The sequence below is a fragment of the Metopolophium dirhodum genome, chromosome 5 (assembly GCF_019925205.1).
Source record: "Metopolophium dirhodum isolate CAU chromosome 5, ASM1992520v1, whole genome shotgun sequence".
NCBI lineage: Eukaryota > Metazoa > Arthropoda > Insecta > Hemiptera > Aphididae > Metopolophium > Metopolophium dirhodum.
Window position 1 is genome coordinate 8,581,234 of NC_083564.1, and position 23,526 is coordinate 8,604,759.

Genomic DNA, 23,526 nt, shown 5'->3' on the forward strand with positions numbered 1-23,526 from the left:
TTTTCTGCGCTGTTCACATTCGTTAATCAATAATATGTTGTGGATCTGCAAAGTGCATATTATAAGAACGACAAGTTTTGAACGGATTACTATAAGGACTTAAAGTAGTGTATATTATTAAGTTAAATCGAAATTAGTAATCTTTACAATTATTTTCAAACAACTGTGTATGGTAAATATACATTAAAATATAACTGAATGAAACTTCCAACGCCATGTCAGTTTAGTATAACTTGTATTTTATTGTATACACAATATAGGTAGGTATATATTATAATATAATCATACATAAACCGTTTTAAAAATGTACTTGTCTTGTATTCTCAGTAAAAACAATTTTTTTATTTATTAACGAGTTTGTCAGGTCATTAAGCATTAATCTTTGCTTATGTTTCGGCGAAAATTCATTAATAATAATTATTTTTAACCCTTCACCGATTGCATATGATGTTTTTTTAGTCGACGATTTAACAGATCAGTATTTAACGTACATATTTTGTTATATTCTGAATTGTTTTAAATATTCATATTATATTATAATACGTATTAAACTAACAAAGAAAGTATACAATTTTCGATGTTGCATATGCATTATGAGAGCTAAATCCAATTAGTCATATTGAAAGTTGAAGAAATAAACCAATGTCAACATGTAATTTAAATTTTAAATTTCCTAAACAAATCTTACTACCTAATGGTTTATTAATATTTATTATAATTCATTATAATTAATTATAGTGCATGTGTATAATACATGCACTATAGAAAAGCCAATTTTTCAAATAGATGCACTGCAACTGTCACCTATCCAAACCTAAAATTATTATTAACATGTGTTTGTTTAGCTATATACCTAATAAAAAACAAAATTACCTGTTATATATTATACTATATTATATTCATACATTTTGGTAACGTAATTTATTAGGTAAAATAATAATTTTATTACATTTGGCGTTCTCCATCGTTATATATAGTTTTCGATTTGCTTTGAATAAAAAAGTACTCATAACCATGTTGTTTAGCTTACTACTTTTGTGAAAATGAATTTAAAATGTATATGATATTATATTTTTGATTCTGAGCGGAGCGAGGAAGCTAGTGGTTTTACAATGGCGTATATTTATTTTTTTATATCCTGTATACAAAATTTCTACCAGATAGAGTGCTTCGATTTCAACATATAGTACCTTATCTTTTAGCAAATTGAATCAAGATAGTACTTTGAACAGGTCATTTTTTGATTTTCTCAATAGTTATGTAACGCCACGGGAAAAACTACTGACAAATTACGAAAAGCCGCTTAAAATGAGATTTTAATTTCTAACGATTTGTATATCACCGTAGCAACGAATAAAAAATTATAATATTATAATATTAATTCTACTTAAAGGCTATAATAAATAATAAAAATTTAAAAAATCTAGACTGATAAACCATCTCCGCTCAGAATCGTTTTTCTTATACAATGATATTATATCACTGAATTCAAGTTTAATGCAATCCATTATACATTGTCCCACTTTTAACCTACTGTACAGCAGAGCTACATCCACTTATTTAAAATTATTTAATATTTTAACCAAAATAAATTCAATAGTACAAATTTATGTATTCAGCAGATTTATATATTAATATTGTGAATGAGTTTATATTTCACGTACAGTGCGTAATGTACTAATGTTTGATTCATATTACGATCTAAATAATGCAAAAACTATCTAATGCACGCACTGTATTTTCGAACGAACTAGGTTTCTGAACAAATGTATTCATCTTTAACGATCATCTTTATTCAACGAGGGCTGTCGATACTAATTTATATCATCCGAGAAGACGACCTTTAAAACGTATAAGGTTATAAAAGTTTAAATAGATAAGAAATAACCTTAACCCAATGGTATTTCATGATTTGTTTTTTATTTGATTTATTGATCTTTATTAGCAGGGTGTTTCAATGCATTCGTCCATCGAAATGTTTTCTTCTTGTACGTCCGCTCAGAGCAACGATGACGATCATAACAATGTTAAAATCATCATTTTAATGCTTCATCTATTATCACGTGCAATGAATTTATTCCTCGACCAAGCAAATGCTTCAAGGCGCCATTCAGGTGAAAAATTCGGTAAAAACGTGTCGATGAAAAATACGTATCTCATTTACCAACTACATTCAGAATTTTTTTCTCTGTGTACCCGATCATGTGTACATAGCTTATTCGTTTCTGTCGATTTATTGATGCCTGTTTACACATTATACTCGTGTGTGGTATTGAGTGAATAAAAAAAAAAAAACAATGCATTATGTTTTTAGGACCAAGTATGCATTGTGAAATACTAGCAAGAGACTTATTGCCATAGACACAACATTAAAACTATTTTGTGCAAGTTTTTTTTTTATAAAATATATATGCTGGAATAGTTTGCTGCTATGTTCATAAACACCTAAATAATTTTAGTACGGTGATTTGAATTTATAACCGATATCACTTCAAATATATTATGTAAAATAACTGAAACAAATGTGTTTAGTTAGTTGTTTTTGAATAAAAAAACAAAGCGTTGAAATAACTTAAAAAAATTATTTAGTTAATAAAGAATTATTAAACTAACCAGAAATGATTTTTTATTTACAATGTAAATCTCTATAAATATATTAAGAGGAAATTTGTTTTAAAAGAAAAAAAATACTTATGTCTTCAACAGTGCTTAATGGCATTGTTTCATAAAAAATGCATAAGAAAATATATATAATTTACTAAAAATAACTACCATCGTGTCATTCATCACTACAAATAAAGTTCTGTTCATGACGGTTTAATTTTTAAAGTACTTAATTTTTTCATGCATTTATTTATGTAAGTTATTCTGTTTGGTAAACATTATTTTTTATATATTATATACCTATTATAATAATATTATGTTTGTGGGCAAAATAGTTTTGATAATAATAATATAGTACCTATTATAGTTTAATATTATTCTATTATATTATGCAATATATCAGTTTGGTTTGAATGTAGTTACGTAGTACGCATTCCTTATTTATTTTGATTTTATTTACTGTACGATTTTTAATTGATAATAATATGTATTATATTTACTATTTATATTTTAATACGGTTATCCTACTTACAAATTTAAAATGACAATTGTGGAATTTCGTCATGGACTTACCATATTGTACACATTTGAACAGAGTTTGTTCATAGTATTTTAATAGCGATCGCCTTAACTAGATTGATGTGCGTAAAATAACTCACCGAGAAGTAAGAGTTCATCATATCTGGACTATTATATTGGTTTTTATTTTCGGTTGCACGCGTTATTACTGACCTCCGGTGACCGCACGTAGAGTCCTTATTTATTGTTTACTTAATAGTGTAACTGTTGGACAAGGATATTATAATGTCGGACCCAATACCTATACCATTGAACACGTCGTCGTCCATATCAATTACGAATCGCAACCCAAAATCCGTACAATATTCCTTATAATATTATACTAAAATTGTCGTGCTACGGTATTATATACTGGTCACGCTTTATACCTGCAGCAGTGAACCGTTCTATAATAATAATAATAATAATATTATACCTGATATTGTTTGACGATGAGTTCGGGCTTGTGACAACGTAACATCAACGCCTCGAACCGCGGATAATTGGCCGCTTCGAACTCCACCTTGGCCCGGGACAGAAGCACGTCGGACATGGAACTCTTGTCGTGCTGTTCGGCCACTCGCTCGGCGTTGTCCCAATCCTGGTTGTGTATGTACCTGCGTGCATCCCGAAATGACGACGTGTGTGGTATTTTAATAAGGAGGGTAGGTGCGTTTTCAAGCGCACCGTCATAACTCATAACACGGGTCTTAAAATAATGCTACACGGGGTTGTGATTCAAAATCCCCTCCCCCCCCCCCCCACAAAGAATGCTTACGCCCGATGTTTCATATTTTCAGCCCGCGAGCTGAGCGATTTAGATACATCGAAAAAAGCCATCTCGCGGGTAATAATATAAAATATGTGCAGGAAATAAGGCCGATTCCCGTTTGAAAAAAAAAAGAAGTTGGTATCGTAGCAGAAAATATAAATATTTGAAAATACTACATGGTCTTCTTGTATAGAGTGAAATTCCGAGAATTTGAATAAATGTATTGTTAAAGGGCAAAAAATGGGAGGGGGTGGTCGTGCTCGGCGAATCGACCTGTACAATATAATATTACGATATTAAACGCACTCAGATCGGCATTTCCGAATGTCGTTACGACGAGTTATGACAGAGTACGTATACGTCTTCCCGCAACGTGTTACAAATATTATACAATATTATTATGTTATACGCACTAATCGGCGTTTCTACCGCCGCCACAACTTCGAGTCGTCTCGGTTAAGTTGTCCCCCAGTTGTGTATATGTGCCTGTGCACATCCCGAAATGACGACGTGTCGTTTTAAGGGTGGTTACGTTTTCAATCGCACCGTCGTAACACACAACGCGGGGTTCACAATATTGCTACACGGGATTGTGGTTCACCCCCCTGCCCCAGAATGCTCAATCTCCCATATTATTAATGATGATAAATTTATTATTTAAACTGTGATTTTTTTGATTACTTTAAAATCCACGAGCTGAGCGATTTAGATATAGATACATCGAAATAATTCATCTCGTTAACAATATATAAAATATGTACAGGAAATACGACCCATACCCGTTCGAAGTCTCTGGTTAAACTAAAAGTCCATAAGACAAAATGAGATTAGTGCCTACACAGTCAAATATCGTAGGTTATCTATAGGTCCCCTCCCTCAAATTACGCCTATGTATGAAATTATTTACCAATTTAATAGTTTTTGTGAATAAACCTATACCTAAACAACAGTTCTACTTACATTAATACCGCTTCTTTGGGTTTCATTCCAGCAACAAAATTTTTTTCCGCATCCTGGAATTTACCATCGTCTTCAAGCACGAGAGCGTATTTATAGTGCACTTCGGTCAAACGTTCTGCACCTCCGGAACGAGCCAATTCGAATGCAAATTCAAACTATTTGGGAGTGAATTCAGCATTATTTTTTGGAACTTACCTTCATGGTTATACATTTCTTAATACTTAAGTCCTTAATAAAAATATATTAATTATACCGTTATAACAAATAAATATTTTACGTTAATCGATATTTTTCGATAATTAAGAAAACTTTAATTTGAATTTAAGTTGGTATTACTGAAATATATATAAAAATAATTGTTTTAATTTAATTTTAATTATTTAAAACGATTCCGAGATTCATAAATAATTCAGATTGTAAATTGTTTGTTATTCAAATAAATAAGAGTATCGTGTCGTTTTATAATAGTATTCATTTAAAATTATTTTTATTAAAAAAATTTAATTTGTCAAATTATCAGTCAAGTTATAAGTATAATAATACAATAATTTTATAATATAATAACTATTACAGTATTTTATCAACTTTAAAAAATATATATATTAATCATTACATTTTAAAGTTTTAAACTGTCCAGAAATAATACATTCCTAGATACGTACAACTATTTAGTTTTAAATATTATATATATATCTTAGCCTTCTCACAAAGTTATATAACCATTAAACACATATTATTATAGGTACATGAATTCATTCTTTTCGATTACGATAAATTAGGTATAATTCAATTATAATATAGAATGTACATACGGTGGATTGGCAACTGTATTTGAATGATTTATTAATTATTATTATTTAATTACTTGATAACTGTCACTGGCATGATCGATACACTCGTTTAGTAGACCAAGGCGATTCAGTAACTTAATAGCCGAATCTCCACCTAACGATTTGGCCCACAAAAATGCCACTTGCTCGGCCGCGTGTTCTCCGCCGTTGTTTTTTGCAATCTAAAAATATATTCAATTTATATTTCATTAGTAATTCACGAGGAGTCAGTTGTACACTTGTACCTACACAACTTTAGAAATAACTTTATCGGAAACAAAAATACTATGACGATATTGAAGACACCCCACTATACCCCGTTTTTATATTACAGTGATGTTAAACGAAATCACCATATTTACTCTTAATATCGGAGACCATAATATTGATTTCAATATTTTACGAGATCATTTTTGAAAATAATAACAATTATCGGTGTAGTAGTTTTTCTCGCATGAAATGATTAATAAACCATTCAATTTCCAATATTATTATGTTGATGACATATTTCACTGTCACTATCACGTAAAATCGGATTGATATCAAGATTTTTTTACGATCTAAATCATTTTTACAACAAAAATATTGGGTATGTAATATCACGGGAATTCATATTTTATTTAAATATGTTCATATTATTAAACGGCATTGTGAGATCATTACAGCGATATGATATAATGTACGAACCTCTAATTCTCTGCACTCATAGTCTATATAGTTCCATTAATTGTGGTATTGATGCTTGATGTAAAGGTATCAAAAGGAATGATTGAAATGTGAGAATATACTGTCCCTGGATTTATTATTAAAAGAGAGGTGTTCTTGGAGATAGCAATTTCGTAGCTATGTAAAAGGATACGTCAGTGCTGTGATGTATGTCATTTACTCCGTTACCATGTATATACCACAGTTTTAGATGGAATAGTTGTCGATAGTGCGCAGTGATATTATTATTATACTTTCATAACCTATATCAATTTATTCATAATAGGTCAGGTTACCCAACCTAGATTATAATAAATTATTAAAGATTTTATATTATAATATTATTATTTATAATTACCTTTTAGTACATATTTTGATAAGATTAGATTAAATTTTTATTTATTTATTTTTCCATTTTTATCCATTTTTATCAAGTCCCGTGCTAATAATATTGAAAACGACCGAAATAAGTATCATCCACCCTCATCATTATTTAATTCATTAAAGATAATATTGTAAAAACGAAAATCGTCGATTAATTATTACTATTATTATCATCATCGAACGTGGTTGTTGAAACCTACACCGCACACACTCGCTACGGTCGAGATTAAATTAATCACAATACGATTATTATAATACTATGCGATTCAGACGCAGCTCCGAGTGTTAAAACACTCGGCCGTTCATAATAATAACTGCCCGACGATCGTAAACTCTGTTGACTTGCATTCCACCATTTAATGTTATTATGCAAACAAAATGTTAAGTACAACACGCGCGTGTACCTACATATTATGATATTGTATTAAATTTTACGCGAGATGCACGTTTATAAACGGCACTATAAAATGGCGTATAGGTGTGGAGACCAGATAGGTACGTACCTTGTACGCTTCCTCCCACATGTCCAACGATCGATACATTTTTACCGCGAGTTTCCATTCTCCGGCCTGGACGAAATGGTGTTCGGCCGCCCTGTAGTTGCCCCGAGTCTCGCACTCGTGAGCCAAATGGACGTGGGTGGTGCTCACTAAATCACTGTGGTACTTGCTCACGAGAGACATCATCTAATGAACGAAACGTAAGGTTTGCCTTAGGGTACGCCCACTCTGCAGTGGATGAATGTAAACGTTGAAACGCATACGCACCTCGTCGTACCGTTGACAGTTCTTGTACATGTTGATGGCCAGATCCACTTTGTCCAAAGCCAAATAAAGCTTTTCCGCTTCCTTGATTCGACCGGTGTTTTCCAACTTTTTGCCATAAGTTTCCAGTTCTTCGCTCAAGTCTGTCAGCGTCGGATTGTTCTTTAGGAGCTTGTGCGCCTTCTCCCAATTTCCTGCAGCGGGCACGTATAATGACGCCGTTTGAATATCAAGCGAAATACGCATAGGTAGTATCGTCATCGTTTACAAAATATTTAATAAATAAATTCAATTTACCCGTTTCGAGATACAGGTGGATGGCCTCCCTGTGCATTCCACATTCCATGTAGAGTTTCTCAGCGGTCTTGTAGTCGTTAACCGTCTTAAAATGTTCAGCCAAATGGGATCCGTATTTGGTTACTAATGTTTTGTCTTCAATTACCTGCGATATAAATATTGATATAAAATTTAATATTATAATATTTATATTACGTTTATATTATAAATTATATTGATATTATTATATCATAAAACATTTATAAAACATTCAAAACTGTCGATTTTTCGTCAAACAGCAAATCAGATTAAAACAATTATTACCTACCTATCTAACAACGTTAATGTTTAAACACCTCGTTAAAAATGTGGTGTGTCGTAAATAATAAATACGCTATAACAATTATAGTTAATTCGATTTCCTTGAAATAAATTATCAATCAACTTATGATAATATTGATGTTTAAACAATATAAAAAATGCATCATATTTACCTGCAATTTCCGCTGCCCTTGAATTAGAGGTAAGTTTTATATTTTTATACAAACAAGTTGTGCTAGAAAATTATTTTGATATATGAAACGGTAATAGTTTTGATAACAATAATGAACTATAATTAAATTACATATATTTTTAATGCATATTATATTCAGTCAAGCATGAGTTTGTTTTAAATTATACAAAATATTCTTATTTATTTTCATTAATAATAATTCAGTTTCCCTTTTACTTTTTATTAACTTTCCATTTAAATAAATTAAATATTTACATCATTGTATTTTCAACTCAAATATTTATATGGTTATTTTTTAATTATTATAAATCATTTTTGTTGTTTAGAAGGTTTTTGCAATTTTTGATCATAAATATACATTCTCAATCACTATATTATATCTAATACCTGTCTACCATACAAGTATTAAACGATATCGAATGTTCTAATTCATATTAAATAATAAATGTATTTCTTGTAGGTACAATTATTAGTAAATACATAACAATAATGTGGTAATATCTGAAATTCTGAAATACTTGTTTTCAATTACCTACTTTGTAATACACTGAATTCGATTGAGTTCATATTGTTATACATTATTAATTTTATATTTAATCAACTTACTTACAGTTACCTTATTTACCTTTGATCATAATAATATAACAAAACAGATGAATTCGTTTGATAATTTAACATCAGATGTTTTTGTCATTATAATTAAACAATAGGTGTGCTAAAGTCAAACATAGAAAGGTATGATATTCACCTGCATAATTTGCATTGATTTCTTCCATTGTCTGGCACCAATGGCAGCTTCTAAGGCTTTTACTGTATTTCCGGCTTCGATATAATGAGAGATAGCAGCGTCTTGTTGTTTCTGGCATACTAAGAAATCACCCCATTTTTCTTCTAAAGAAACTACCTCTGAAAATGTATTTAACAATAATAAAGCCTCTGAGGATTTAATATATTTCGATGTTTTAATATTTCATATATTTTAGTAAATTGATTGTGTAAAAGGGTCTCCCTTAACGTGATAGTATACACATATTGCATATTAAATATTGCGTCGTAAATCGTAATAACACATTATTTAATTCTAACATTATTAGGTGTAATAATATTATTACAACACATAAATGTATATAGTATTAATGAATATAGTACGTTTAAAATAATATTTAAATCAGGTGTATGACGGCGTAGAGTATAGGCAAAACAGGTACACGAAACTGATACTTAATTTTACGTTAGGTTGGTACCAAATTTGTGAAGCTCAAACGAAAAAATGTACAACAAAATAAAAGAAAGCTTTGAATAAAAATAATACATTCATACTTATATAGTTTTTATAACTATCATAGGTTATGGCATCAAATTATCAGTTGATAGTTAGTAATACAAATAAAAGTATCAGTAGAATATGATAGTGGGCACTCGAGTCGTAACTTCATACACTTTGAAGCAAGACTGTAGTATGTGAAATCGAAGAAAATGGCATTCGCAAAATAATTATCCAATAAAGAATCTATAACTAAATTGTATTGATAATATATATATTATATATAGAACATTTATCAAAAACGTCATTTGCAAATGTATTTTAAAAAAATTATCTGTAAAACTATTGAGAAATTTAAGAAATTTTTTGTAAGTAGTAAGATTAAAATAATATTATAAGTCCAAATCTTAAAACCCAAAAGTGCATATTTCATCAAATGACATATAAGTATTTTAATATGAAGTAAATTATTTATTATAACATAAAAAGGTTAAGATTTTTATCATGTAAAAAAAATGTTTGACAAGTGGTAACGATCTTTTCCATTCCACTTTTGGTCTGCATGTCTGCATCCGAGTTGGGTCCAGAATAATTACAGCTCTAGATTGTGTACGAATTTGGCCCGAGCGAATACAATATTTTGTTCAAATTGGGTCCGTATAAAATTAAATATCTTATCATAAAATTATGTACGCATATTCACAGGTTCCGTTGTTTTCTGAATTTAGGACGATCATAAAAAAAAATTCAAGTTTATCTAACCATTTTTTTTTTTTTTGTTATTCCATTCTCATCATCAGATGCAGTTGAAAATTGTCTGACAAACGTTAGCATTTATCAAAAAATTGTATTCATCTAGGAACAATAAGTTCCCTCTGAAATATTACGGTCTGAATTTAAACCTTCAACATTATGAGGTAAGACGCATGTGAGATTCCTTTCATTCAGACATCAATTTCGTATTTTCACAATGTCTGCTTAAAATGGGAAAGTAAATGTTTTTTTTTTTTTAGGGACCCGACTAATGTAGAATGGTTTTTAACCAGACCAAACTACTGGTACATTAGCTATGATTTTTAACACTGGATTAGACTAGTGCAGTATAATATAATGATTTTTAACATGGAACCAAATTAGTAAACATTCGAATCCAAACTATATGCACTGCATTTTTTAGTCAATGTTAGAAAACATATCTATCATGCGTGTACATTATTCGTGTCTACATAATATTTAAACGGTGAATGGTTCCTTAAAACAATTTTTTTTTTTTATTTAATTGTCATTAATTGATATATTTTATCAAATTGTATGTGTTTAATGCTGCTTGTAATTTTTTTTTACTGCAACAATATGAGGCAAAAGCTAATCCTACCCAATGGCACTTGAAATCGGTCTACTGGAAATATTGATATATTATTATGATCTAGGTATTATGTAATAGCTTTGTAAGCCGTGCTCTTCTGATTAGTACCTAATTACGCTATGGCAAGAGGTTTTCCAAAGTTATCCATCAAGACTTTCGCGGATGGAACGAAACAACAACAACAAAAAAAAAAATGCAATCGTGCACGACGTCGTTCGCCGAAAACGTATATTATAACGCACACACCCACCTGACGGAGAAACGAATCGGGCCAACTCCACGGCTTTTGCGTATATGTTTCCTCTGCAGTAAAACTCCATAGCCTTGCCCGGATTCCCCTGCGATTGACAGAGTTCTCCAGCAACGTGATAGTTTTCCAGCCTCAGCAGTCCCGACAGTACTTTTTCCACGACCGAATCGTCTGCCAAAAGTTCCGGGTCGTCTTGAACGAGCCTGTGCGCGATTTCGATTCGAATTATATTTTTATGACGTCACGGTCGCGTAGTGCAGAGCCCTGCCGGCGGTATTACACTGCGCACGCAAAAACCGATTTCGGCGCTCGTAACAGTCATAATAGTGTTATAATACGACCGCGGCCGTATCACATAAATAATATTGTTGCCTATATTTTAATAATGTTGTCGTGTTATACAGTGCTGCGAGAGAGAAATAAACGAGCGATGTCGGTCGGCGAACTGCCCGACTATAGCACAGGTACTTTTTCAAACGACGTGATTTAAATAATATCATTGAGCACACCATTTTTTTACCTACGTGAGATGAAATAATGCGAAGAATAATATTCGAAAACATGCGATATTCTTTACAGGCAATATCTAAACAAGGCGTATAATAATGCACGAGTGTACTTATTGGAATTCGATTATACCTGCAGAAGTTTACAAAAAGTTAATGGATTGTACGAAAAATCGATTAACTTATTTTTCCTACGGGTAGAAACTTTTTGCCGTATTGTTATTAAAAAATAATATATTTTTGGATTATATGGATATCGAATAAATTGAAGTGGTTCAAACGTTATATATACGCGTGGACTAATACAACGATAGGTACCAACGTATAGATCATAAGTTTTTTTTTTTATTCTTATTATATTACATTTTCTGAAGAATGTCAGTTTTTAAAAATACCATTCGAACTGTACATACACGGCAAGCCTTAAACCCCGCAGTTTATTATTTTGGATTCTTGGTAGGTACACAATAATTATTACACCGCAATACCGAGTGTACTAAACTTGACATGAAAAAAAAAAGTCACCGACAAACGTGAATTCTGCATTTCAATAGTGGTATAAAATTTAAATTACAAAACTTATACTACACATTGTTCCATATATTTTTTTTTTTTAAACTAAATTCAAACATCTATTATTTAAAAACATTAATATACAATGGAAATGCTATGCATTCGTATACACGTTAGATTTAGTTCAGGTTCCGCCGCGTACAATTAAAATGTGAGTCGATCCGAACCCGTGTATTAAATGGCCTTATTATTTTTTTTTCATAATAATTATACTGTACAATAAATATTATACTTGTAACGCCGTTGGAACTGATGACAACAAAATATTATATTATCATTGTTAACGGTATACAGTTATATCAATCGCATAGCACAATTTTTATTGACGACGGAGATAATATTATTATGTATAATTGAAAATGTACAGGAAGTAACAGTTAAGCAGGTATAACTCAAAGGAAACTAATTCAGTTACAAGTTGTATATTTCTCAATTAGCTTCTGATCATTGGAGTATGTATTATGTACCTAATTAATGTTTTATAGATTGAGTTCTTCTATATTATGTTCTTAGTAATTGTTTTGTTGTCGATCAAGAGTATAAAACAATTCGATGTTGTGTCATTTTTACAATTTGTTTTTTAGTATCTTCGTGGGCTCAATTTATATAAATATCCGATGTATTTTGTGTGTATCTATGAATCTATTATGTACTTATGTTAGTTTATTGTTGTTTCTATTTTTAATTATTTATTGATTTCATTATTTTTTCGTGGCATCATAATAATACGTGTCAATTATCCATCATGAGGAATATTTACTTAACATTGAATAATTGAGAGAATTCATATAATTTTTAGATAATAAAAAATAATTACAGTTATAAATTGTGTACGAATTGGGTCTGGACGGATAAAATATTTTGTCCAAATTGTGTCCGTTTATAATTATTTATGTTATCGTAAAACGATGTACGAATTTATACATGGGTTCCGTAGTTTTCTGAATTTAGGATGATCATGAAAAAAATCCAAGTTAACCTAACCTATCTTTTTTTTTGTACTTCCATTTTCATCATCGGATGGAGTGGAAAATTGTCTGACAAACGTAAGCATTTATCGAAAAATGATATTCATCAGGAAACAAAGTTCCCTTCAAAATATTACGGTCTGCACTAAAACCTTCAAAATTATGAGCTTAAACGCGTGTGAATCCTTTCATTCCTACTTCAATTTCACATTTTTTCACAGAAAAATATCTTCATAATATAACGATTTTTCTCTGTCGAAATTAAGAAGCATTTATGTTTGTAATTTGAAAAATAACCATTTTACAAAGAGAGATTTTTAATATTGAATAAAATAAAAATAATAAGAAATAATAAGCAATAAAAATAATAAGATATAAACATTGGCAAAGGGCTAAACCTGTTTAGATATTGAGTTACAGAACTTGGTAATATGGACTTAAGACGTAAGTAATCCATAAGCATGAATGCAATGTGATTAAAATTATGTTGTTGATGATAATATTGATGTACACACGATTGATACTTACATTTCTTGTTAGAACGAAAATCTTAATGACATTTCCACAATTAATTTTTATTTCTAGAAATATTTTTATTTACATCTGAATTCAACATTATTTGTTAATTCCGAGTAAACAAAAGAATGGTTGTTTTATAATTAAAATTCTTAAAGGATTTCGTTTAAACAATATAAATATATCTATTTCCAAAACATTTAAACAGACAACTTCCTTATCTGTCCGACAACGTTGTCGTTAGTCCTTGTTCATTATTTTATTGATTATAGCTACAAGTTACAACCCTTATCATTATTATAATCTTAATGTGACAATTTAATCTGTGGACTACATAATATTTTAAATAGGCTTATATTGTAAGAATTTAATCATTTATCAATTTTTTTTTAATTTACAAAATACTAATACTAGGATAAAAATATTTATAATTATTTTTACATTAATATTAGGATTACTATGATTAAACCGAAGAACAAAATCTTAAAGAATAATGAATAAATAATTATTAAATTTGATACAGGTAGTTGTGTCCGTATTCAAATTATTTTTATACATATTTTGTTCAAAGAATAAAATAAAACAAAATGATATGTGTGATCAGCATCATATTTGCATCTACGATAAGTGGAAAACAATATTCGTGTCGTGGTAATTTCAGGCCATTAGAATAAAAATTGGTAAATTTTGTTGTTTTTTTAGATTCTGAGCGAAGCGATTTTTTATTTGAAGACGTACGATACAATATTTAAAGCTATTAGTTATCCACGGAAAAGCAGCAATAATAATGCGAACGAATAATAATTTCATTCTTTGGAAAAATAGTTTATAAATTTTTATTTATTGCATTGTTTATCTTCGTTCGGTTTGGAATCATATGTAATATTATATTTCATAAATTTCGTATTACAGACCAGAGATCGCATGAAATATGCTTTAATAAAATTAGTATCTATATGAGTTTAGTGCTCATAGTATTGTGATATATATAAATACGACATACATAACGTGTATATGATTATAACAGATGAGCAATAATAATATTGTTTATGTGCTATTTTGAAATGAATATTTATATACTCTTACTTTGCAGCTTTACTAACAAGACCGGCTTTCATGTACAGCTGAAGCGCCGCCCTTTTATCTCCTTCAATTTCTTTAATTTCAGCTGCTTTTTCTTCCTGACACGTTTCCAACAGCCAAAAATGATATTGCGATTTCAATTCGTCGACGTCTGGACGGTTTTTGGATTCGGCCAAATTAATGGCTAACATATCATTTGATTTTACGACACAATAATTATTATAATATTATACCTTGGTACATAATATAAAAACGAAATATATCTCATGGCAGACTGTATATTAATTATTTGTCTAGCATTACCGTTTTCCCATTTGTGTAATGACAGATACATTTGAATTGCCTTTTCCACCTGATTCTGTTCCAGGTACAATGCTTCGGCTGCTTGTGATTGACCATTGAGTACCGCTATACGAGCCCACACTTCTGGACAGTCCATTCCATCGCCATCTAGAAAAAAGTAATAGTTCTGATAAATATTGCACAGATAACGATTGTACACTATTATTGTTAGGCAATACCTACTAAATAATATTTATCATTAACCTTCAGGATGGATTAACAGTTAATATCCCATCTGTAACCAGTTTTTACGTAATACTTAGTCTGCTTGATATGTCTTTGGATAAATTATTGATAAATCAGAGAACAAAAATGTTTCAAGATCATAATATTCTATTGAAATAATGGATTTCCTATTTGAATCAAATTTTACCATCTTGAGAATTAAAATCAATAATATTATGCCGATAAGAGGAAACGAAACACGCATATATTTTCTTTGTCTTGCAAATGTAAAAAATAACAAATTTGCATTCAGTGGGACCAATTTTGTGTTATAAGCTTTAATATTGGAGTGTTGATTATGACCTTTAATTATCAATGTCAAAGGTAAGAATATTATCGAAGCCGATTCGTAGTTTATTATCGATGTTTTAATTTTAAAGTGAGTGATATAAATACAGTTTTAAAATAATCACAACGTGCTTTACATTTTTTTTAAAAAACACAACCGAGTGTCTTATTAAAAAAAAATGGAATTTGTTCTAATCAGATAACTTGAATTGAAACTGGTTGCAAAGAGTCTGTGTGATTTACATACTACAGTAAGAGCCTAAACATAGTATATTCGATTCGGAGCCAAGCAAGCTGAATATTAATACTGCTATTAATTATTAACTATACATTTTACTGAACACTATATAAACTAGTTATTAAACGTCAAAAAAATCAATTATTATCGCCACTATTCAAGACAAGACACTAGTTACTAGTTTTATACTTTTATATAGGTAAAATGTAAAGAATATATTTTTTTTGAAATTTAATTGTTACTTTTGACAAATGTTATATGATATATAAATATTATGTATATTTGAATCACAAGGAGAATATATGATTAATCTTGACCTTTTTAGATGAATTAACTTCTGCCCAGAAAATTTATTTTAATTTCAAAAAAACCTGTGTAATTGCCTTCAAACGTAAAGGTGCCGGTTCTTAAGTGAACAAACCAATCTCGTATTCGAATTTTCGTTAGGTTAATGAGGTACCTACATTTAAATTTCAAATAGTTTATAAAATAATAATGTTCGTTTGAAAGAATAATTAAAAATAACTACCGTAAACTACCCACTAAATTATAAGTTACATATTTTTGGTGCCGTAGCTTTCGCAGAGTTAATGTCTAACGGTTTTCACTAGCCTATCACGAAACGAATTAGAGAATTAAAAATACATTTGATTTAGTTGTTAATAAAAATTGCATTGTAGTTTTTCACATCTCGTTTATTGCAATCTTAAACACGTAATTGATGATATTTTGGTAGTTGAAATAAAATAGTATTTTGTTAACATTAGCAACAAAATAATGACTGACTCTGATCATATGAAATTTCAGAATATGTTAGGCGTGTCCTTGTGTAGAAAAGCTTTACTCAATGCTAAAGATTATAATCAATTGTTAGGCCGAATATATTATAATTCTTTTTTGAACGATAAGCCTATAAGCTCTTATTGTTATAAAATATTATGTTTTAATTAAAAGTTTTGAAATTGGTTTTGTAAATATTAATGTTAAGTTTAAGTTATGAATATTATAGAAAATTTTAAGTAAACATTAACATATCTTCAGTAGTTGAGTAGATTATAATAATACATTGCATAAGCACCGAAGTGCTTTGGAAATTTCAGAAAACAATTTTTATAAAAAAATCAATGCATTCTCCTATACTGTATATTTCACACTTGAGTTGATTAATGCTATTTTGGGAGAATGTGAGTTATTGTATGTTATTTTCTTCCTGAAATATAGATTTAGGAATACATTGACGTTTTTAAATTCTTAAAAAAATCTCTGTTTGTTTTCAAATTCAATGTTATTATTTTTATATCTCTTGTCACTAATATTTTAATCTAATAATTTATTGAATATTTCACAATGAAACAAACCGTTAGACTTAGGTATTTTTGTTGAGAATCTTTAAAATTACCTACCTACGGAATTAATTTCTTTTCTTAGAAAATATTAGAAACATTGATACAAAAATGATTAAAAAAGAGAAAACGGATTGCGTAAGTTATAGCTTACTTACAATAATAGTTGTATACGAATTAATTGTGTTTAAAATGCAATAGAGTTTCTAGTGTTTCTATCTTATAAAATGTTTGAATGTTTCTATTTTCAGGAATTTTATTTTTCTTAAAAATATGAATTTCTAACGAATATTTGTATACAAATGAGAGAAGACATTCCTTAAAATGTTTAATTAAATCATTGTCGATCAAACATCGAACAATAGAACGTTATGTAAATAACCAATTTAAAATTTAAAGTTCCATTATTTTATTATTTTTTTAATATTCTAAAAATAATTCTTGTTTTCCTAAATCCTGTTATAATTGTTGGAACTTAAAAAAAAAATAAATGATTCCGTTGATTTATTTTTACTTACGAAAACAGAGAGGCGGAATGTCGGCACGAATTTAAATCAAAATCAACATAATATTTTGTTGTACCAAGCAATTATATTAATTATTAATTTAGTTTAAAATATCAAATTTGTAATTGAATTGTCTTTTATTAGGTAGGTAAGTATATTATGAAATTAAAAATTCTTTTATAACTCAGCTCTTTAATGTCAATCGTCATAAATAATTTGATTGGTAGTACGATAAAATTCCATGACATTGATTTTCATTAAATAGTTCTATTAGTGTCGTCACCTAGTAAAACCTATTTGGTAGTCTATATTGACATACTGATTTTTAAAAAACCTAGTAAATAGCTAATTACAATTTATTTACATACTATATTAATACTAATAAATGAAAATAATTTTACCATTATTTGTTTTATTTGTATTATATTAATTATTGTGTAATTCCATCGGGTACGATCATTTATTGTTATTTGTATGAATCATTAAAACGAATTTTCATATTTTAATGGTATACATACGTGTATAATATCTTAGCGATATTTAAATTTTAAATATAAAAATGAGCTGACGAATTATGATGGATACAGAAAAAAGAATTATGAATGTAAACGCAGTAGTCATAAATGATGAATGCTGTTTAATATTTTATACAAAAACACCTATAAACAGTTCTTAAATATACATTTCATATCGCTCAGGTCAAGAGACATTAAACCCTTCAAGTAATAATTTGAATTTCACAATGGCTAAAAAATGTTATGTGTATGCCGTGTAAACTCGTTATTTTATAAACTTTTATATATATAAAAAAAAACACATCGTAGGTCGTAGGTGGATACAGTAATCTGTTTACTGGCATAATAATTATCAACAGAATACAAATAAAGGACAGTATTATCACGTAGTGACAGTTAAATGTATAGAAGTTACGACACTGTGATAATTATTTCTCACACCACATTAGGTTTTGATAAACAAACACAATAATAATAAACATTTTGAATATTTAACACAATAAATAATGTGCATAACAATTGGTATTTCCATTAAGGTCATTCTGGATAACTTATATAATTTCCACATAGCGCAGAATTTTGCATAATTCAGCCGTTTGGACTATTAATAATCCTAGAATTCACTCTAATCATAATAAACTTTTGAAATTCTAAGTTTACTTATTTAGTTTCATTGGTTGACCATTAGTTTTAATTTGAATGCTCAATTAATGTAATTACAAATTAAGAATTTCCGTTATGTTAATATTAATATTGTTCAGATATAGATAAGACAAACAAATATTATTTTAAATTATGTTAATTTTGTGTCCAAAATCATAAATTTACACACAGACTTTAATTTAAATTTAATTTTATAATTATTATTGATATTTATAATGTTATGGTCTTTAGTATTTTAGAGATATAAAATAAGAACAAAACAATTAATTATTTTTTTTATTTTAAACGTCAGTATGAATAATATTGACAACAAATGTTGCACCTGAAAATTTGTAACACAAAAACGATTATAGACATTGTACATTACATGTACAATTGCAAAGTAGGAAAAAAAATGTTGATATATTATGTACTCATCTTTATTGCCTATAATATGATAACGAATTTATTTTAATTACATTTTTCGTTAAGGTTAAACTCTATTTTTATGAAATCGAATCAAATGAAATCAATTTCTAAACTTTGTTTTAACTCATTTTATGGAAAATCTAAAACTTTTTGAAATATTGAGGTTGCGTAGAAATCAATAAATGAACTACTTTCATTGTGACGTAGGACCACTTGTAAATATTTATAAAAATGTATTTAAAGTTAAAAGCTTTAATATATTTTATTTCTTTGATCGGTGTGATATAAAAAGTTAAACATATGAATGAAAAATAAAAAAAATATTTGAATTTTGATACTTAGTTATTATTAGTTTTAGTTATTGATCATAAATTATCATATTTGAGCATTTACAGATATAATAAATAATTCAGTTCTTTGACTATTAGTTTTCATTTTCTGTATAGGTACCAAAATTATTTAATCATGAATTTGAGAAATATATGTGGTACAACTACTTATATAATAATATTATAATAATGACTATTTATAATAAGATTGTGTTATAAATAAGCTGTTTTTTTATAGCGAAGATGGCACAGGTATAAATCCATTATTATGTGACGTTTTTAATTTTAAAAGAAGAAATATATATTTTTTTGATCCCATATCAAACAAATATTGTCCTTAGTCATAGAGTAAGTTTAGTTTACGTTTTATTATAAAACAATTTGAATTAATATAAATTATAAAAAATATGTATTTGTGTTTTTAGTACATTTTTAATTAAATGTTAGTCCAGGATAATGGGTCCAATGACCAATATATTTATTATAAAAGTAATAGTTGAGTAAAAAAAAATATATATATATATATATACTTCAACACGGAAACGTACCTATTTGCATAATATACGTTATACATTGTACAGCACATTTAACTTAAACGATATAATATTATGTAGTCGGAATTAAATTCAAACGGTGTTGTGCACAATAGGTTTTAGTGTTAAACTTAAACATGACATATTTTTAGATATAAATAACTAAAAATGTATGTTAATTTTCTTTTGCAGGTATAGGAAATTCGGACGTTCTTATATCTTTATTTTTCACTTAAAATTTTTGATAACATTTATAATTTATTCAAAGAAATTTAATTTATGGCCAAACATAAAAAAAAAATATGAGAAATAAAATAATTTAATTTAAAAATAATAAAAAAAAACTTGAATGCGATAATTCTGGTTGAAAATGTCAAGTCGTGTAGATTGTATTAATTGTGTGTTTGAATTAGAAAACAATCTAAGCTAAGTCTACTTTGTTGAAAATGGGCAATGTGTGTGCAGTAAATTTCACTATTTTTTTTTTTGCAATTTATTGGTTGTTTTTTCTCACTCTGGGAAACTACTGCGAAAATCGAAAAACGACTTTTCCAAAGCACCAACTAGATCATATTTCCAATATAAAAAGTTACAACATGGTACTTTTGAAGTTCTTCTCCACCATAAATACTGGACAGTGAACACATACATAACAACAACAGGAAAAAAAAACATAATTTAAAAAATAATAAATTCCTTACGCCACTCGGAATCCAAAATGATAACAAAAAAAAAAAAAAACTGAATAATGCCTGATCGAATAACTACTGAGTTTGCGTGTTGGGCACTATTGTCTTAGCTTCGCTTAACTTGGTGTAAAGATAGGTATAGCTCGTAGATATTAACATGACTAAAATTTTTACAAAAGGTGTGTTTATACAGTATCGTAATTTGTTTTAAAATACAGTTTTTAACTATTGAAATATTACGAGGACATAATACATATTACTATGGTATATGCGATGTTGTTGTTAGAAACAAATATAGCTAATTTGTAAAAAAAATAAAATAAAAGTCCAGATGAAGTAAAAATAGTAGAGGAAAAGTGAAATGGTGAAACTAAATAGACAGTATCAAGGGAGTTGACAATATTATTAATGATTCTAACTGTTAATAAAATATCGACTGTTAGGGTAGATTAGAATAGTATCTTCGGCGTCAATGAACATTTTAAAAGAAACTTTTGTTGTGTTATCAAATATAATAAATTATGTGCGCCCGCATATAGCTAGTGCAATGTCTGTGTATGTTACATTATTTTTGAAAAAGTTTTTTTTTTTATCTGGTTGTATTTATATTCATTGTGATTGTACTATTATAGAACGACAAAAACGTATAGACAGCTACGGACTCAGCGTTCTGAATATCCTTCTTCAATGTGTACGAGAGAACCGAATATTATTAAAATACATTTATAAGTCATAACACTTTGAAATACATCATAATTTAATAATATAATGTACATAGGTACAAGTGTCACATTGTGATGTAAAATATTTCCAATAATTATATTTAAATAAAACCACAGGTTTACCACTGATTACAGCGTGACAATATGGGGTGGGTATGACGCAATACACGTTATATACATACGAATTCCATATTTATGCAAATGTGTGCACAAACGCACCGTTTCTCATTAATAGTAAGATAGATGACACCAAAATTTTCCTATATAAGGATCAAACGAAATCTACACGGAAACCAGTCTCTTGGTAAACAATCTCAAGACAGTTAGATTATGCAGTTAGACATATTTTTGCCATTCGACCGCGAGTACTATAGAGTTATTCAAACATCCTCGCATGATTACAGGATTATCTATCCTGTATTACTGACCAAGTTCACTTGCTATTTCTCCTCCTATATCTAACAGTAGGTACTACCCATCCATATTGCTCTTAAGCCTTAAAGTACAATAGCCATTATATTATAGTAGGTTTATAATTTAAGTATCGTATTTATTAATTATTATAATTATATTGTTATTGCACCCTATTATTATTCAGATTATATGAGTAGTTGTTTGGAGTCATTAGCATTACAATTATATAATTTAGAACTCATATTAATTTACGACTTAATCGTAGTATTAGTATTTAATTACATAAACTACATTCAGAGAATGATTTGCGGTAGCCACAAAAGTATAGGGACATTTAGAATCTAAAATAATTTATAGTTAAATTATTCTTAAGCACTACAAGTAACCTAGCTCTTGCACTAAAACATACAGAACCTATACATCGCGTACTGTTAATAATAACGACCTACGATAAAAACTAAATCACATAAACGGTATTCAAATCACTTAAATTCTTTAAAAATAGTAGCAGGAGAAAAGTGTAACTCAATCGCATCGATTATCAGTCCAATAAGTGAATACATGAATTAATATAAATCGAACTACGTCATGCGTATCAGCTATAATACACTTCGCAGCGACTTCGAGCATCGAACACAACCCACGGATATCCACGAATATAATATCAGCACTAGAAATATTTGAAAACGTCCCTACGAGGCGACCGAATTAAAATGATAGTCACATGACGTTCATAATAATAATTATACTCATCAAACACAACACGTCGTATAACAAAATAGTGGAATAATATTTTTTACTTACGCACCCTTTAGACTTATAAAAATAAACCACTAAACAACCTCAGATGACACCGCAGGACGCTTAACATACCTAGTATGCACACCCACCTTAGTCCATCGTGTCGTATTATTCTTATACAAAATTAACTAATATTTACAACACCGTTTAATTCGTGTGGCAGAGTATCAATCGTGACATCTTCCATTCGGGAGGACCACATTCGGACGGGGATCCACATCGACCTTCCGGCGCACACCGTGATTCACGTATTCCTCTGCTATATTATAATATATTCGTTAAAATTCACTCTCACACGTCAGACTGCCTCGTGTGTGTGTTGTTTAGGCTATTAGGATATTTCCGGCGAAGTGCCTAAAATATATTATATTATAGCGAAGGCGCGAGAATAAAACATTAAACCGAAGTGACAAGAAAAAAACGTTAATCGTCAAGAACAGCTACAACAGCGGCGAACAAAAAGCTTATAACCCTAAATTCTTTTCACCAGTATTCCTCGAACGCTGCTCCCATCGATCGTGTTTTCCAGTGTCTATCGCCGTGTGAAAATTACAACTCGCTGCAGTGCATAGATCCCCGAGCCGCGGCACCGGATCCATTGATGGTAGACATATTCT

The 23,526-nt window shown here is 29.1% G+C and overlaps 1 protein-coding gene across 2 annotated transcripts in view; it reads right to left on the bottom strand.

Moving 5' to 3' along the window:
- Window positions 1-23,526, bottom strand: part of LOC132944528 (intraflagellar transport protein 172 homolog) — a 103,054-nt gene that overhangs the window by 31,908 nt on the left and 47,620 nt on the right. For both annotated transcript variants that reach the window (XM_061013923.1, XM_061013922.1), the window contains exons 14-23: window positions 15,197-15,343; window positions 14,897-15,077; window positions 11,248-11,450; window positions 9,116-9,273; window positions 7,875-8,019; window positions 7,581-7,771; window positions 7,317-7,499; window positions 5,760-5,906; window positions 4,895-5,049; window positions 3,599-3,779 (exon numbers count right to left, since the gene is read on the bottom strand). In XM_061013923.1, coding sequence (XP_060869906.1) covers window positions 3,599-3,779; window positions 4,895-5,049; window positions 5,760-5,906; window positions 7,317-7,499; window positions 7,581-7,771; window positions 7,875-8,019; window positions 9,116-9,273; window positions 11,248-11,450; window positions 14,897-15,077; window positions 15,197-15,343 — 1,691 coding nt within the window. The remainder of the gene's footprint in view (window positions 1-3,598; window positions 3,780-4,894; window positions 5,050-5,759; window positions 5,907-7,316; window positions 7,500-7,580; window positions 7,772-7,874; window positions 8,020-9,115; window positions 9,274-11,247; window positions 11,451-14,896; window positions 15,078-15,196; window positions 15,344-23,526) is intronic.